Source organism: Panthera onca, chromosome E2 (assembly GCF_046562875.1).
Source record: "Panthera onca isolate mPanOnc1 chromosome E2, mPanOnc1 haplotype 2, whole genome shotgun sequence".
Classification (NCBI taxonomy): domain Eukaryota; kingdom Metazoa; phylum Chordata; class Mammalia; order Carnivora; family Felidae; genus Panthera; species Panthera onca.
Window position 1 is genome coordinate 20,487,366 of NC_138353.1, and position 19,252 is coordinate 20,506,617.

Consider the following 19,252-nt stretch of genomic DNA (forward strand, 5'->3'; position numbering starts at 1 on the left):
ATACTTATGTGGGTAGCTTTTCTACTTAAAGAAGAAAAAGTATAGTAACACCATTATACATTTTTTTTTTCAAAGTACAAAAAACTTACAGAACCAGAGCTATTTCCTAGATGAGGCAAACTGAGGTATACAGATAACTATCAGTGACCATTTCCTGAGCACCTAATACATGCCAGGTCATATACCAAGTGCTTTATGCCAAAGCCCATTTCCTTCTTTGTCGTGTTGCGGCACCTACCCCTCACTGTGCCATGGTGGAGTTTCAGAACAGAAGTACCAACACAACTGTGTTTCTAAGGGAAAATGGTTCAATGTCATATAGTTAGAAGGAAACTCGGTAACTTGAGGAAAATATTTTGTCATCCCATCTTCCATCTCCAGCCAGTCACAAAAGTGATACTGGGGGATGTAAACCAGAGGGAATTCTAGAACTGCAATATTAACACTAAACTGAGGATGATCTAATGTTTGAAAATCCTGAAAGGAACCTTCTAGTAACTGTGGGGCCAATGTCCTAAACATCAGGTATAACTATAATGGGTATGTGCTTTAGAATGTTCCTTACTAAAGCACTGAAAAACAAAGTTTGCTGATTTGGTAAGACTGAGGCGGGATGATGCCTTTTTCATCTTTCCCTGTCCTCACACAAGAACGGAAAATAGCTCTCCTTCTGTAATGAGGACAGAGTTTCTGAGATGCCTGTACACCTGCATGAGCAGCAGGGGAAAACCAGCCCCTTTGATGCACCAGGAAATATGCTGGGTGCTTAATACACATAACCTCATCCAATCCTCACAGAGCTTCATGAGCTAGGCAGTATTCTCCCGTTTTGTATGGGAAAGGAGGCTTAGCTTGGAATAACCTCCACAAGGTCACCCAGTTGGGCAAAGGAGGTCCGTGGCCCAGGCCTGAGACTATAAAGCAGAAGTGCTACACAGGACACTAGGTTGCCTTCAAGGCAGGCAACACGGCACGGGGACCTCAGCTGTGACAATACTTCTACCTGGGGATAGCATCCCTTTTGTAAAATAAATAAGCTATGTCTGTCTGTCCAGGAACAGGATTATGCTTTGTTTTCCAAAATGAGAGGTAAATAGCATTTTTAGGGGGTTGGTGGGGGGTGGTGTCAGACAATGAATCAGTGGGAGGGGACGAGGACAGAAGCCAGGCCAATGAGTATTAGATGGCCACCACTTACTGGGTGCTTAGTTTGTGCCAGTACATCACGTATGCTGTTTAGTTTAGTCCTCATATCTACCCTGTAAAGCAGGTGTCTTAATTATCCTCATTTTAGAAAAGACAAGACCAAGCATAGCAGGGTGAAATTGTTTGCTCAAGGTAACAAATGCCATAAGTCAGAGAGCTCAGATTCAATCCCGAGACTATCTGTCCCCAGAACCAGGGTTCTTACACATGAAAATGTACTGCCCAGATCACACAATATGTTCCGTGAAGGATCGGAATGGCAACATAAAAAGTAAAGGCATGAGCAAAGAACAGTTATAAATATTGCAGAAAATCTATTACAAAGCAGGCACATTCAAACACACACCACACCTGTTCTGCCTTTGCGCAAAGACTGCAAGTTGTGCAAGAAGGCACTCTAACTCTGAGGAGTTCACCATTGCTCCCGGTGAGTATGTTCCTTAACAAAAAGTAGGTAATCAGAAATGTGTAGGGTATGGATTCTGAGAAAATAAGCCCAAACTCTGACCAGTAAGTGTACCAGGCATCAAAACTGAATGAAGCCTACGTGCAATAAGCCAGAAAAACTACTGTGATAACTTAGATCAAATTAGATCTCAAGAAGGCTATGCTTACTAGCTTAGCTTAAAACGAAGTTTATGACCAGGAACAGAAAATCCTAGAAGCATACTGGAATACAGTGTGTTAATTCACAGTGCTCTGTAGACTGCAAATCCTATGTGGATTTAAAGTATTTAAAAAAGGAGTCACAAGATTTGACAGTTGGAAAATAAGACTTATGAGAAAAAGCTGGTTGTATTTACAGGGAAGGGGGATGTATGACATTTCTTCTGAGACATAAACACTCAGCCAAACCCAGTGACAAAGTGTAGTGTGTATAAACTTGGAAAATAACACGCTGAGACTTCTCTGCTTTAAGAGGAAAAGGGTTCTCAGAGTGCACTGCCCACTGGCAGGAAGACTTTAGGACAATTACAACCAATCCTAGGAGTCTGTGAATACTTTAAGAACATAAGAAAACACAAACCCCAGGACACCAAAAACCGTCAAGATAAATCTTTAAGCTATAAGACTAACCTAACTCAAGTAGATGTGAGACTTTCCTCTACAGACTTGGAATCAATCATTAACCTCTTTTATCCTAATTGTATTCTTGAGAGTTTACTTGTTTATTGTTTGTCTACAGGGTTCATGATAGAGGGACGATATCCCTTTTATCATGACTACAGTCTAAGAGCCTAGCACAGCTCCTGGAACACAATTATCTGCTCAATAAATTTTTCTCAATGAATTTGAATGAAGAGTCTATATCTAATTTTATTCTTGCCTGGATCACATGAATTGGCATGGTATGTCATTGAATTTAAAAATAAAGATACCCAAAATACAAGGCAAAGCTTTCTCCTATCAGATGAACTAGCATCCCCTGTTTTCATAATGTTCTCCTAAATACTTTCTAGTGCAAATCATAAATGATACATGCAAATACCACCTATCACTCTCATATGTATTTTCTGGCACTGAGTTACTGTTAATAATGGTTAATGGCCTTCATTGTACTCTGGGAAAACTAGGGATCCTAGTTTTAAAAGTGTTTGAAATAAACACAGACACACTGAGGCAAGGCCAAACACCTTCCACAGAATTACGAGTCTTTGCAAATGGACATACTGTCTGAAGAAGAGTGATTATAAACAAGTCTGCTGCTTAGGAAATTAAGCACATGCTATATTATTAAAAGCCATATATATAGAGAGAGATACACACTTAGAGCGTCAAACAATGGCATTTTCAGGCATAGTCCGTCAAGTCTTCATTTAGCTACTAATACTGTGACCCCCCACACCTACTTGTGTCATACTCATACCATGGCTGGGGACACAAGTTAAAATGTGAAGCAGATTTTGATAAGCAGTTGAAACAGCTCATGCCCGTGGCCTAGCACGGTTAGTCATGGTGACTATGTCAGTTTTGAGTAGGAACCTGACATTCCATCATGGCTGCAAGCGCAACAGATTGCTCTGTGGCAGCTGGACACGCTTCCACAGAAACGTTTGTACCTTTACCGTACATAAACAACACGCAGTGCATTCTCAAGAGGCAAAGTTTACTTAAGAAATGATTTCTACTTTTCTATTCGATCACCTGACAAGGCCTGTATTTCCTGAAAATATGTGTTAGAATTGGCTTTTGTGAAAAATCATGTAACAAAATTCTATTAAATGACAGCTTAATTTTCAAACACAGAGTTGTTCATAGGGAATTTTAGTTTTAAGCATCTTTTCTGAAATATTGACTACTTAACCCACCAAATTACTGAACTGAAGTCTAAGCACTGAAAGTCTGCTATGATAATTTATACCCAACTGAAACTGAAAACATATCTGACAGAAGTAGACATTTTCTTCCATTTTAACTAGACAAAATGCCTATTGTCCTAAGACCCAAGCTTAAAGTTCATGTTCCTTAACAAACACTCATGAAACCAGTAGTGAGTTTCTTTGCACACAATCTGTGTTCAAATAAGTGTTATGAATCTTTAACTATTTCTACTTGTTTCCTTTACTATAAGATATTCTAACACAAGCATTAAAGCTCTATGACCGTCACACTCACCTGTATGGCTTGTCAGAGTTATGGATTCGCCGGTGGTTTCTGACACCAACGTAGGTTGTACTTGTATAATCGCACACGTCACATCGATACTGTTTCTGTACTGAAGACTTACTCCCTAGACAAGGGATTGGAGAGCTTTAGTGACATACTTTGATTAGATAGACCACTGTAAACGAATATTTACAGCACATTGTACCAACATTTCCAACAAGGCCTTCTCTTTTAATAAAGTTAACAAGTTTGAACATGGTTTTCCAGTTTCTCCTGCAACTGGACTATCAGCAGATACAAAGCGAACATCATCTCACCTGCAAATATAGATACATTGGCTTGGTTTCTGCATGACCTTGTACAAAATGCTACAATAAAATAAGCTGATGCCAGCTGCCCTGCTGACTGCAGCAGCTGAATTAACCAGAGATATACTGTTAATTTGAAAAGTGTTAGTCTAATTGATATTGGATAAACTGTCTTAAGGAAACACTGATTTGCCAACAAGCTGTGATCTAACACTATAATACAATATTACACAGTATGGCTACATAGCATATATAACAAACTCAATATAAAAAGCCTAAAGCTTGGGGCACCTGGGTAGCTCAATTGGTTAAGCCACCAACTCTTGATTTCAGCTCAGGTCATGATCTCATGGTTTGTGGGATCGAGAACGGTGTTGGGCTCAGCATGGAGTTTGGAGCCTGCTTGGGATTCTCTCTCTCTCTCCCTCTCTCTCTCTCTCTCTCTCTCTCTCTCTCTCTGCCCCTGCCCTGCTTACACTCTCTCTCTCAAAATAAATAAATAAAAGCCTAAAGCTTTTTCACCCTATGGGTTTCCTTTGTTTATAAAAATGTCAGGTACCAGTGCAACAATGGAAGGAAAAACAACTGCAAATTATTAAGTGCTATATAATGTAGCATATGTCTAGCAAACTGACACATTACAAGGACAAATGTTATCACTAACATGAATGTGCAGCCCTCTGAAATTCAGAATATATGGATCCGATTGGAAATAGGCCATGTCACCACACTTACTCTGCACCAACAAGGCTGGGTAATTTAAATCAGGGTAAGCCTGAGACAACACAAGCTGAATGATTTATTTGATCATGTAAAACTGTTCCTGAAGATATTCAACACCTTCTTTACTCTTCTGTAAGCACAAAGTCTGTGGGCCATTCACAGGCCGATGGCTTTACATTCAGAAACAAAGCAAGCATGGAAACCTAAAGAATAAGGCAGAGCAGCAAGGAAGCTTAGGTAGAATATTAGTGCACAGTGCATAAACGTAAAATTGGTGGCAGAAGAGAATCCCACGCTGAAATTTTAACAAAGAAAATTCTTAAGTTAAATTTAAGCTTTCTAAAATTGAAATTCTCTTTCACCTGTAACTACTTTTGTCAGGCAGAACAAAATGTCCTAATTTCCTGGTATACGTCTACAACATTAATATACACTCTAATCATAATTATAATGTAAGTATCGCTCTTAATTGCTAGGTTAAAAACTTGGACTTGATTATAAGTGGCATTGTTCCAAATACAGTTTTTTTTTTAAACCCTGAAAAAAATGAGGTGTGAAATATTGGATAATGGTTTTGTGTGAGAAATATTACAGATCAATGACAACTAATAAAAATGACAGATGGAAAAACTTAATATAGCACAGAACGAGAGCCTGTGCTACTTCCAGCAACTGTTTCCAATGGAAAGAATACACGATTTAAAGTTCAACGATTTGGGCTTCGTCCTTGCTCTTCTACCTAGTACCAGGATGATCGTGGGCAAAGCATTTCACCTCCTGAAGACTCGGTTTTCTCATCTACAGGATGGAAATTCTAGAATCTCCCAGCATGGTTTATTGAGTAAGCTTTAGGAGGACTCTATTCTTCCTTCACTGCAGTCTGTACGTCACATGCAGGTCTGTGTCAGGCCTCTGACCTGTCCCTTGCTGTAGACTCCCTGAAGACAGGGATCTGTGCGTTTTGTTTACATTGCATCCCCCGGGGTTCATGAATCGTATGTTTGCAATAAGGAATGATTTCATTAATGATGTTTGCGAAGGAACATCATATGAGAATGCTTTGCCCGTGGCTCTAACACAGCACGTGTGCTCTCCGCGGACACAACCGTCATACGGTTCTGTCTTCCTCCAGGGCTGGGTTTCTTACAGGCAGTGAGGCCTTCACCGTACTCCCTGCACCTAGCTTGGTATCCAGCTCGGAATGGGTGCACCATGCCTTCTGGCAGAACAATGTCTGAAGTATGTTACACTGGGTCTCTGAGTCAAAAACTGTCCCAAGTTATCTGTGCCATCATAATGGGCAGTGGCTGGGGACCACTGAGGCACACTTCCCCCAACTTGTCCAGCAAGTTTACTACAAGGCTAAAAAATCTAGAGTAAAACACGAATTATTCTGACCTTCTTTGTGAGCTAAACACTTGTTTTTTGGCTCAACAACCAGATTTCAAAAGTGCTAATACGGAATTCATCAAGTATCGGTGTAAGTGTGCAGGCGGTTATCAGTCACCTGAATTGTTGGACCACTAGGACAGAGAAAAGCAAATGAAGTGAAGTGAGAGAAAAACAGACATGGCAGCAATTTAAAATCCATACATTCAACCACGAGAAACAGCAGGACGCACCAAGAAAAGATGCCGTAAAATGGAATATGGTGGACAGGTGCTGTCGCAGTAAAGCTCAAACTGGTTACTTTACTTTTGAGCTGACATTTTAATCTTTTTTATTAAAGTTGTGAGTTCTAATTTGTTAACCCATTTGGACAGTTTTATAAATTACTGCTTTTGAAGACGGTGCCAGAAAAGACATATTCCGCCGCTACTGTTAACCGCACGCAGGTGGTGCCACTGAGTAGTATTTACTTTATTCCTTCATTAGGGATTTATGGTCCAATGACATCAAATGTTTTAATGTCTCCTTTAAGGGGATATGGAAACATAATGAATTAAAATAAAAGGAGGCATTTAGGGCTGTTTTGTAAAAAGGAAACAAAACGGTTTTAGCTCAGCCATCTCTTGCAGAAACAGATGCTATGTCATAAACTCCTTTTGTTTTGGATAGTTTTACAGGGATGACATCTGTCTGACAAGGGAATTTTGGTGCTACAGTGGTGTCAAAATCAGTTCTTTCAGAAACATTCTTGAATCAGTTATGCTTTCTGGGGTATAATTTAATGAACCATTATGGTAAAACATTTTACTCTGCAGTCGTTTCTAACTTTAATTCTTAGGAAATCTAAAAAGGAAAGTCACCCCAATATGTTTTATTTCCCATAAACACTATGTACCGCACTTGAGACATTTAAAGTATATCAATTTGAGAGAGCTGATGCAAGGAAGCACAGCTTATTACACTTTATCCCTCATTCTCCGGATGTGGCATCCGCTTTTTCATGGAACTCTAATTAAATCTTTTGATTCTAATATTCCTATTAGCAGAAACTCAGCCGACTGGTACCTAACTAGTACACAAAAAGATCTTCTGTTTTTTTGGCTTTTTTTTTTTTTTTTCTTAAATAATGCAGATGAAATCTGGCAGTCATACTTGGATAAGAATAAGATCACAGCAGGAAGCCTCACTTACAGTTTGAGGTGGGGGCCCTGCCATCTGCAAAAGCTGCTATATTCTCAGTGGGTCAACGGTGCTGAGAGAGGGGAGGGCTTGCTTTCCACACTGCAGCTTCCCTGGCTTGCTGGGGTGTCACCCAAGGGTTTGTGATGTACTTGGCTCTTACAGGGCAGCATAAATTTCAACGTGTTATCGACCTACACAGTCGACTACTTACTAATATAGCATTTCATTTAGTGCTCAGAATTACCTCAGGAACACAGGTAAGATTCATTCACATCCACAGTATGAAAATAGAGAACATATGCGGCTTTAGTCCTGAAAATAACCCACGTGACAACTAAGGGCTTTTTAAAAAACCTAATACGCTAGTCAAAAAAATGCAGATACCTTCTTGAACACCTTTTCCATCAGCTGTATCACTGGAAATTCTTGACTCATTAGAAGCTGCTACTGACAAGGTATCTGGAAGGCTGTGTTGCTCTCTCTCATGGTTCCTCAGTTGACTCTAAAAAATTGAGAAATAGTCCCACGTAACTTTCAATAAATATACTTGCACTGTTACTAAGAGACTGCTGAAGCAGTTAATTGCTTTCGTGGCCTGGTACCTAGAACACATTACCAATATTTTAAAACCAAATGTGCTAAAAGATTATCTGATTTATTTGACAGTTTACGGAAAGAAATACACTGGAGAAATCACAATCTCATCAAAAAGGCAGTTCTTTTTGCATTCTCCAAAAGCAAGCCCCCGCTATCTTCAGAGGGGTTTCTGCACGGCACGTGCGTGCTTACTGAACCACTGGCAGGCCCGGAGGAGGGAAGAGCAGAGTGTTTGGAATAACCCGATGCTTTCACAAAAATAAATCCAACCAGTAACTGCTGGACTCCTGCTAATTCTTGCCTTTCAACACCAGCTAACGTGTTGATGAATATCTTCTTCCTTCACCACCACCCCCACAAATCAAGAGTGCAGGAACAAAAGAAACTTCTGGAACTTGCTTTTACAGCCCATTTGGATGTGCTGCTTGTCTAGCAGCCTGAGGCCACTTCAGAACACTATGAGGGCAATCCAAGGAGGCAGTATATCTCAGACTCAAAGGCTGAGAGAAGTCTACATCCCAGTTAGCCTTTTAGGATACTTTTTTTTTTTTTTTTTGCCCTCCAGACAGTCAACTGGCAACATTGGAGAAGAAAAGTTCTAAACTAATGATTAAATGAATCCTGTTTCCTTTAGGAAGACAGCCATTTCATGCTGGTTGTTGGTTTTAAGGTAGTACATAGGATGAAAATCACGGTCAAAATCCTTACAGTCCCTTAAACTGCCCATTAAACACACGTGGCTCTATTTCCACTTTACTGTCTGTCATGAAGTCCAACATAGTCTACTTTCCCTCTTGCGAGGACACAGATTACTGTTGGCTGGTTGTGTGGCTGAAGCGAGCAACCTGCATTTTGGGGACATGGAAGATGGAGTTTGTTTGCATCGATGTAGGATTACATCTGGGTAAATCAACTGTTAAGTCCTTCCCCTGTACATTCTCTTGAAATTACCCTGCAATTTAAAATCAACACGTTTAAAAAAAGATATACACGCTAAAACACTAAAAGCAATAAACACAGACACTGTTAAGGAGGAAGCAGACGGGAAAACAATCCTACACCAATCCTGATGACCTAGATCTCAGTCCCAATTTTAATACTAACTAGTTGGGATCCCCTGGGCAAATTGCCAAACTTTCCTAGGCCTCACCTCAGATTCCTTATCTATAAAATGAGACGGCTGGACTCTCTGCCAAGTTCCCTCCTTGCTCTAAAAAGCCTAAGGTTCTCCGAATGATTTCATGAACCGATGCTTACCTTATAATGAAACGATTCTTCACACTGCTTGCACTGGTATATTCTTGTTTTGCAGTGGTTGATCATGTGGTTCTCCAAATCTTTGCTGTCGCCAGCTATGTGCTCACAGATAGGACACTGATAGGGCTGTCTCTGTCGATGGACCCGCAAGTGCTGCTTGATGTAGCCCTTGTTACCACTTGCGTAGTGACACAGGCGGCAGCGGTAGGGTCGATCGGCATTAGGGATGTATTCCACCACGTTGCTTCCCGATAGACCTGCGTCACTGTTGGGTTGGCACTGGGCGTTGTCCTGCAGCTCCTTCAAAATGTCATCGTCGGAAGCATTTTGGTCTGTCCTTTCCCTCAACTTTTCGATTACAGTCAGTAAGGACATGCTGATACCCGTCTTCACTTGCCCATCTGACAACTCCTGCCTACCCTCTGGGAGTGCTACCAACGTAGAGTTGCTTTGGTCAAAACCAGTTAATCCATCTGAAGAGTTTTTAAGTGGCGACATCATTTTAGAATAAGCCGCCAACGTACTGTCCACTTGCCTTTGTCCGGTATCTGGATCTAGAAGGTTTATATTCCCGTAGTGCCCAAGGTTGGCCCTTGTCAGTTCTGCAGCTCTTATGGGCATTGTGACGAGGGCTTCTGCAGCTAACGAGTGTAGTCGGAGAGACTCAGAATTTGTCCTTCTTCGGCCTGGTGGGGCATTCTCATCAGTAGCCAGTCCTTTGGCTATTAACTCACTGTCTTTCTTCTCTGGATTGCTCCAGCCTATGATCAGCCCCCCAATATCAACAGTACATTTATCAGCATGATAAACTTCATCTCTTCCTTCACCCCCAATGTGGGATTCTGTCGGGCTCAGGTTTTTTCCCTCTTCGATTTCAGCATTCATGAGGAAATGTTTCTGTGAAAGAGTTTCTTCAGCACTCGGCAAACGTTCTACTATCACGTTAACGTGACCTTTTTTATTTGGACTACTACTAATGATTTTCTGTGCGGATGAAAGCAGACTATCAGCGATCAGGTTCTCCTCCACATCGGATATCACCTCTAGCATCTCTTCCTCACTGGGGTCAAGGGTAACTGACTGAGTCAGATGAACTCCACCTTCTGCACTCTGTCCTAAAGGAGACGAAGAGGATAACGGTTCTGAGCTGCAAATCTGTACTTGTACTGAAGGCCCATTGTGGATACTCAGTTCGTTGTCTCCAATAGCAATGACGACTGCATCCACCCCACCGGGTTCAGCAGCCACTGAAGAATCCAGCAGGCCTAGGGGCTCATTTTCATTTTCAAAGATCGGATAGGAGCAGTCAACCTCCCCAGCATGTTTCCAAGCATGTGTTTTCAACATTCTCTGCTGGCCACAGGTGTAACTACAAAACAAGCATCGGTACATGCCATACTGTTCATACGCATACCATTTCCTCTTACCCATTTCTGCCGTGGGTGCGTTTTGGGCAGCGTGTGTTTGCGCACTGTCCACACTCACTTGGACATCAGAAATGCTTTCACTGTTTCTTTCTGTGGGCCTCTGACACAAAGAGTTGGAGGGGCTTACACACTGCTGGGCTTTGGATTGAGTGTGACTGTTGGCATCATTTTCGTGGTCATTTACCACGTGAGCTTCAAGTTCCTCTTGGCTTTTAGATGTAATGTGGCACTCTGAGCACATTAATATCACTTCATTTTGTTGACCATGCTGCTTGATATGATCTTTTAACACAGAAAACGATGATGACAGAAACTTGCAAAGGCTACACTGGTAAGACATAGTCTTCCCATCGTTCTGGGCAAGAGAGCCAGGGGTAAAATGTATCTGAGACATCTCTGCCCTTCTGATCCCAGCAGGGGACTGGGTTACTTTAGCTGGAATCTCACAAAGTTCTTGGGTTTCAAGAGAGTGCGTTGCAGCACTTGAACGTGAGCGTTTTTTCCCGATCAAAAGACATTTTTGTGACTTTTCATGTTCTACTATCTTGCTTAACTTCTGGATAACATGGATCAATGGATCTGTTTTAACTTTTCTTTGTTCATCAATTTCCAGTGATGAACTGATGACAGTTTCAGCAGTCAATATAGCTTCCTGTTCCCCAATATCTGGCACCAACATGGCAACACTGCTGCTTTCTTCCATATCTAGAAAGGATAATATACAACAGAAAGAAATATCGGGTTAGAGGTATTATAAGAATGCAATTATAGGAAACCTGAGCTACTCTTAGAGTTTAAGCTAATCTCAGTTATTTTCTAACCTGGGAGCTCCATTATCAGCATACCCGTATCCCCAGCAGAGACTTAAACTGCTTGGAACTTCTCTAGAGAATGTCATCCCCTATCAAGACTGAGGATGATCTTTCCATCTATTTCTTTCTTTGGAAATGACTTTAACGATATGCATATCCTTTTTTCTTCACTTTCTTTCCCCCAGACATCTAGCTGGACCCAATTAGCATGCCCTCTCTTTTGCGCAATGCCAAAAAAACACAAAAAACAAAAAAACAGGACTGCTGTTCCTTGATTGAAGGGACACAAGCATTCCCAGGGTATGTGGAACCACCTCAAGTTACCACAAAACCAACAAACAAAACTAACGCATGACTGACACAATTCTTGGGAGACAACTACTTATATCAAAAATAATTATAGTCTTATTATTAAAATCATAAATTTGTTTTTTTCACTCCATATCTTTGGAGTTATGAAAAGATAGTCTGGTAACCTCTTGTAAATGGCAGAGTGAATTTTGAGAAGTATGATGCAAACGAAACTACATAAAAGCAATGATCCAGTTCCTTCTTTTACTTCCTTCGATTGATTTCCCTGAAGATAAACCACAAACAACGCTGTGGTTTTTTCCTAGAGGTCATATTAGTGGTCAACTATTACTCATGCACGAATATATGTAATTTCATTTTCCTGAAAGGGAAAGGGGCATCAGAGAAGGAAAAAGACCTGACATTCTAGTTGTGTTTCAGGTCTAAATATTCAGAGTCCTTAAAAGGGGTTCTCTGTAAGTTCCAGCAATGCATTACAGCCAAGGAAGTCACAAAACAAAAAATACTCACAATATCTTTCTCCCTAAATCTTGAATCCTCTATTTCCTGGCAGTACTTTCATTTCAAACATTTCCTTTGGCTCAAAGTGAGATTAATTTGTTGACTTGGATCACATTTTTCAGTTTAGGCTTTTTTCCAGCAACAAGTTTTGTTTTTCCACATTTTAGGTGCATTCTGGAGTCTTACTCACAACATTCAATAAATGCCAGCAAAATTTTTAGTGGCACCAGCTATAGACCAAAGACCATACTATTCTTAAACCTCAATCACAGGCTCTGAATTCTTATTTTAGGAGGTGAATCATGGCTTCCCTCCCCCCAGGTGGCTGAATCAACATGGAAGGGCCCTTGAGCCCCTGCCAAGATCACACCGAACTCCTGCTGGACCTACCAGCACTCTGACCAGCTGCAGTGCCAGCCCTCCCGTATCTACTCTTGGCAGCAGTTAGAGCTTTTCCTCTTATTTTCTGCTCTTTCTGGCACACAAACTTTCTATATCTAGGGCCACATCAGGCAAAAATGCAAACATTTTACTCTCGGCTTTAGTACTGCTTCTTCCCTCCTTCTTGATACTCTGTCCAATGGGATCAGCTTTCGTTTCTTTTCCATGTCCAACTGCGCTCGTGGCAGGGAATGCACCCAACAGCCATTACAACGATGACCACTACCCCAGCTCCCACAGACCTAGAAATCTGGGTGACTGCGGCCCTTTAGCCGCTCTCTTCTCTAAACAACCTGAGATCATTACCTCTCAAAAGACTATGTAGTTCCTCTCCATCTTTCTCAAGCAGAAAAAACAGTATTTTTAAATCTCTACACTCAATCTTAAATCACTAAAGAGGGACCAGTGTGGGAACAACTTGTTTCTTTAGGAAAATCCTTTGTGACGTCTTAAGTCACCTTATTGCCTGAGAATTCCACAATTTTTCGGCCAAGGGGAGCTGTGGCTGTTTCTGTGACTAATGATTTCACTTTAGGACCATTCACTTAAGGCTTTATTTCTTTCAGTTCAATTGTTAAATGGGAATTAGTTAAATCATTGTTAATATCAGAAATCCTTGAACATTCAATTTCTTGCCCAAGATTTGGTGGTCTACTGTAGATCTAAGGTCTCCTCCTCCATGAAATATGACATCCATATAGGCTGATTGACAGTCCGCAGGTTAATGAGTGAATATTTGCTCAACAGACTTTGTGTACCCACAGGGTTACAAAGGTGACTCACGTGGTCCCTCTTTTACCTAATGACAGAATAGGAAAGAGAGCAGTGCAACTGCTCCCTGTGGATATTTCAGTGCGCACCTTAAAAAGAGTGTGGAATGAAGAGGAGGAGGAGTTCAAGTTATCTCAAGAAAAAAACTAATACAAAAGAAACTGACAAAACATTCAGATTTGAAAAGCTGTGTCTGCTCAGGCATTAAGAGCTAATGGAAATTTGCAGCAGATGCTCCAATTTTCCCTGAACATTTATGTAAGTATCTCATTTTAGAGGCTGCATACATTTGGGGATAAGTACAGAAATGGCAGCTATAAAACAGATATGACAACATAAAATACATCAAGAAACACCTGAAAAACCAGTTTGGGTCCACATGGCAGAATCGATATATGAGTTAAATCTCATTAAAACAAAAGTCTCTCTTAGAAAGGGTTAGATGAACAGTTCATAATAAAGTATACACAGGGAGGAAGGCCTGTGACCTTAAGGCCAACTCTTTAAATTTTCACAAAAATTTCTCTTAGGCCACCAATGTGCATATATATGGGATCCTATGTCAAGTGAAGTAAAATTTATTTGGAAAAAAAAAAGACAGAGAGATGAAAATAAGGGTACAAACACAATCCCAGTGGCTCAATAATGACAACACAGATTATGATCATTGGCATACTATCGAGGGCCTTCACGTGATCAATACAAGTACATGGTCAGGGTGGGTGGAGAGGGTAGGAATAAAGCAAGAATAGCAAATTTTGTAATTAAAGTTTAGTAATAAGTATCTAGGAGTTCCTTACACTATTCTTTCTACTTGTGTAAATATTTACAACTTTTCATACTAAAAAGTTACAGAAAAAATGGTTATGTGTCAGGGTGCCTGGGCGGCTCAGCCGGTTAACTGTCTGACTTTGGTTCAGGATGTGATCTCACAGCTCATGAGTTCAAGTCCTGAGTCGGGCTCTGTGCTGACAGCTCAGAGCCTGGAGTCTGCTTCGGATTCTGTGTCTCGCTCTCTCTCTGCCCTTCCCCTGCTTGTGCTCTGTCTCTCTCTCAAAAATAGATAAACATTTTTTAAAAAAAACAGTATGGAAAAAAATTTAAAATCACAGTACTAATGGTTTAAAACAGAGTTGAATGGATAGGACAAACATGTTTAGAAGTTAAAAAGAAGTAACAGCTTTTATATACTGTAACAACAGTACACAAAGTAAAACAGTCAGAAGGCAACAGTCAATGACCAAATCCTAACAAACCGAAAAGCTAGTTTTGGTCTAGGAAAGTAAGCAAAAGGTTTTTGAAGAGGTAAGACGTATACTGTATTCTAAAAGACGGCCGCGCCAGATGTCAACCATTTGTCCCTCTGGGCTCACTGCCTACTTTCCTCCACTCTGCTCTCTGCCCCAGGAGGTATATTACATTAGTAGGCTCCTATGCCCTCTGGTTTCTGATTGCGTTATGCCAATGGGGAGCCATGAGAGGAGATCAGAAGGAGGCAGCATAGTGAAATCAGGATATTCATTCCCCTAATTCCCTCCCTCTAGGTCAGCTTGGACTGGCCATGTTTCTCAATGGAAGACCATTCTCTTCAGGCAGGGGGCTCTACAAAACTCTCCTGGTTCTGATACCTCTCTTCCTTCTGATGCTGCTACCTCCAGATAACTGCATTATCCTTGTGATGTGTCTATACAAGTCCAACGCCTTTATTACGAGTATTTTTGTAAATACGTCCTCCTTGAATTATCTTAATTAGAATGCATCGTTTTCTCTTTTGGAGTTCTGTCAACACAAGGGTAAGACTGACAAGGAAAAGAGCCACAACATTATCACGTTTCCAAAAGTGAGAATAAACCTTCCATCTAGCAGTTAGTGAAAAGATCAACATGGCTGAACAAGAAGGTTTACAGAAAGAGTAAAGCCTAGAGGCATTACCAAAGTAGGAAGCTTCTTATTTGGAATCTTTAGACATAACCACATTACACAAAATATATCAAACTATTACAAATAAATAAATATAAGTTGTATCCCAAACCAGAAAAGTTCTAGCATCTTTCCCACTGAGTCTTAAATCTTTCCTAGACAACAGGACAGGTTTCTCTGGCCACCTGAAAGTAGATCCTTCCTATGGAATCTTTCAGAAGCTGAAATGATGTAAAGTGAAAAAGCAATTACCATTTATATAGAAAAAAAACCCCAAAATGACCTCTCTTAGGCTTTTCTGATATTTTAGAACACATCTTGCTAATGAGCGCACACGATAAAATGAGATAAAGCACAGATGCTCACAGACACAGTTCAAAGCTCTGGCGCCTTGGTGCAGAGATTCCGAGTACAGTTCCTGGGCAGGAAAGGAGCTTGGTGGGGCCACGCTTGCTGCTTGGGTTACGTGCTGCCTCTATTAATGGCTCGCTGCAAAACAAACATTGGAAACTATTTTTGCCTTTGGTGTAAGACTGAAATCTTTAGATTTCTTTCAGTTAGAGAAATCAGGTTCTAATGCATGTCTTTCATAAAAGCAAAGTGGCAGGGGCTACCTGGGTGGCTCAGTTGGTTGAGCGTCTGACTCTTGATTTTGGTTCAGGTCATGATCCCAGGGTTGTGAGATTGGGTCCTGTGTCAGGCTCCATGTTCAGCATGGATTCTCTCTCTCTTCCCCACTTCCCCTCTCGTGCTCTCTCTCCCCCACCGCCCCAAAAAAGCACAAAGTGGCAGAAGGCAAACTGTAAAAAGTGGGGGAGACCTGTATTCCAAAGGCAAAAGCTTATAATTAATGTCTTTCCCAAGAAAAGAACCAAATTATTTCAGTTGTCTTTATTTCCTGATAATTACTACTAGGTTTCTTTGTATATCTAATTAGTTCCTTTCAGTTATAGAGTATGGTTATCATAAGTAAAATCAAGTTGAACAATTCATGTGAGCCTGAGTAGGGCTGGAGAAAGGCTGTAATTTTCTGTGCATGTGCAAAGGCAGTTCAGTGTTATAAAAAACCTTTTCTTTCAGACTAAAAATTTGTTCTTTCCCAACTAGGCAAAGATATGAACTGTTATGTCCCTGAACTGTAAACTGCCTACAAAAAATCACCTTGAGATTGCTTACACATTATTTATAGATTTATCTTATTAATATCAGCTATGATTCATTTGAATTAAAATCTCCTTAGCTTAATGTGATTAACTGCCACTAAGAAAAATATAGTGTAAATATCGCAAGAACATGAATTTTATAATCTAAAATTTCTTAGCTGGCATCTAGCCTGGGAGAATATTCTAATTTGGCAGCTAATTTGTTAGACCACGAAGACATAAGGTCTAACTAACATTAACCAATATTAAGATTTAACATTTATTGAGCACCTATAATGTGCCAAGCACAGTGCTGGAGACTACACAGGTAAGTAAGAAGGAATCCTTGTCCTTGGAGTGCTCACCATCCAGAGGGCAGTGCCTATGTAGACTTTGTGTATTATTCATGAATTTCTGGTAATACTAGCCTCTTTTTTGCAGGTAAGGAACCTGAGGATCACAGATGTAAAGCAATAACTGGTTTAAGAACTGGAATCCAGGACTATCTGATTCTAAATCCCCTTTCTTAATACACCAATTTCTTTCTTATATCTCAATGAGGCAAATACATAAAATCAATACTGAAAAGAATTGACCCCTTACAGCCCGGCTATATCAAACGTATTAGCCTGTTTGATCTTCATAACTCTGGAACAGGCCAGGTGGGTGTTACACAATTTTACAAATAAGGAAACACTCAGTGTGGTTTCAGTGACTTACCCAAGGTTACATGGCTGTTAAGAGGCAGAGCCAATGTCTTTCAAATCAATTCCTGAAATTAACACAGTCCCTTGGACCAATCTTCAGAATTCAGCTGTGGCCAAGAATGAAAGTACATAGTATCAAACATTTCTCTTTCTTGGTGAAACAAAGTAATGATTTCTTTTGGCAGTGAAAAATTCCCCAATATTCTATGTCAAAAAGACATTCAGAGGAATGTTCATGCAACCCAATCATGTGTTGCAATTTTACATAATTTATCTAGCAAGCAGACGTTACCACTTTGTACAAGTTAGAAAAAAAAAATTGCTCTGGAAACTTCTCTCAATAATTGTGTTTTGTTTTAGCTCAGAATTTAATTGACTAAAAATATTACTGTTTACTGATAACACTTTCTAATGAATAAGGAACAATAAATTGCATATCGCCATTTTAATCTTAACCCAAAATGCCATCTAAAGGATGATTTTGCAAGCACAGTGGGCATGAAAAGATAGGACACAGTAGCTTGACCTATATATCTTCCAACGCAGTTTCCTGCTCTGGTCTTACATTTCTTTGCAGTTTCCTATACTAGCTAGGATGAATCTAAAAGATCAACTAAAGCCTATTCCTTTCACCTAGAACGCAGCTATCTTATCGATTACGGTTAAGTAAACAGTTCGTTGCCAGGGCAGAAAGCACGTCTTCGGTCCTCCCTTCGAGTTAATTTCAAACGAGTTGGTAAGGTAAAGGAATGAAGGGCCAGGCTCTCTCTCTTTTAATCAATAACGCAATCCAAACACTGAGTCAAAGCGGAGTACTGAAGAAAGTACAAGCTCAAGCAGGTGATAAATCCAGTAATTGCCTGATAAAAGAGATGCAGACTGATAGTAAATTACAGCCCACCACAGTAACTAAAAAGATCGCCTACGGGTTGGGATGACGGCCTCCGCCTAATTAATCATCCAAGCCTTCCACACAAACCATTCCCTCCGGATGCCCGTAGGTCTGAAGAGTGGGAGATTTTCCCACTGATCTCAGTGATCGAGAGACCAGTTCATCGAAAAGGTTCGTAATAGGGTCAGAAGGCTAGGATTTTCTGTACTAGCTTTTCCTACATCAAGAATTGGTTAAAGGGCTGGGGCGATCGGGGGTTGAGAAAAGTAACCAACAGATGCGGTGAGGACACCGTCGTGAGCTTCACCGCGGCTGGCCTAAGCGGTTTCACAACCGCAGAGAAGGAAGCAACGCCTCGGCAGGCCCGCTTGCAGACCAGGCTGGTGACAGTATGCGGAGAGCGGCAGGTTCCCCCCACCCCCCGCGGCAGGGCAAGCCAGGGGTCTCCGCAGGCCTCGCCGTGGGCTGCGTGGGCTGCGCAGAGCACTGGAAAGGGACGCGGAACTTGGGGCAAGTGGCGAGCCCCGGGCGGTGTCGGCCCGCTGAAGAGGAAGCAGGCGCCGGTAGAGGCCTGAGGGGAGGACGCACATGGCCGGCGGCGGCGCTACCTGCGGGCGGAGGGGCGGCCCCGGGGCGCTGTACCTGCGGTCGGGCGGCGGCTGCTGCTTCCGCGAGCCTCCTTTGGCCGGCTAGGAGCCCGGCCGTGCCCTCGCCCTCGTCCTCTCCCACCTCTCTCCCGGCTCTTTTCCCTCTTTTCCCCCGCTTTTCCCCTCTTCATCCGGAGCTCCAAAATGGCGGCGCTGGGAACGGATCACGTGAGCCGCGGGCAGGTCAGGTGACCCGAGTGGCGGGCGGCGGGGCGGGGCGATGCTCAGGCCCCGCCCATGGGCATCCCGGGGCTCTCGGGCTGGGCGGGCGCGAAGGTACCCCAGCGGCCCGGGCTATCCCAGTCTTGGGCGGGTACGGGTCTGGGTAGACGACCTCCCAAGGCCTCTGCGTTGCCCTCTCAATGGTCACCTGGGCCTAGAAGTCAGTGTCTCTCCCCACGTCGCCCAAAT

At 41.7% G+C, this 19,252-nt stretch overlaps 1 protein-coding gene across 3 annotated transcripts in view; it reads right to left on the reverse strand.

The window, feature by feature from the left end:
• Window positions 1–19,003, reverse strand: part of ZNF507 (zinc finger protein 507) — a 45,985-nt gene extending 26,982 nt beyond the window's left edge. Inside the window, exons 1-7 of one of the 3 annotated variants that reach the window (XM_060650878.3) lie at window positions 18,837–18,952; window positions 17,316–17,409; window positions 16,068–16,273; window positions 15,820–15,942; window positions 9,270–11,401; window positions 7,800–7,917; window positions 3,823–3,937 (exon numbers count right to left, since the gene is read on the reverse strand). In XM_060650878.3, the coding sequence (XP_060506861.1) occupies window positions 3,823–3,937; window positions 7,800–7,917; window positions 9,270–11,399 (2,363 nt within the window). In that variant the 5' untranslated portion in view covers window positions 11,400–11,401; window positions 15,820–15,942; window positions 16,068–16,273; window positions 17,316–17,409; window positions 18,837–18,952. Of the gene's footprint in view, window positions 1–3,822; window positions 3,938–7,799; window positions 7,918–9,269; window positions 11,402–15,819; window positions 15,943–16,067; window positions 16,274–17,315; window positions 17,410–18,836 lie in introns of all 3 variants that reach the window. The other 2 variants (XM_060650877.3, XM_060650876.3) reach the window with 2 other exon arrangements.
• Window positions 19,004–19,252: the final 249 nt, after the last annotated feature.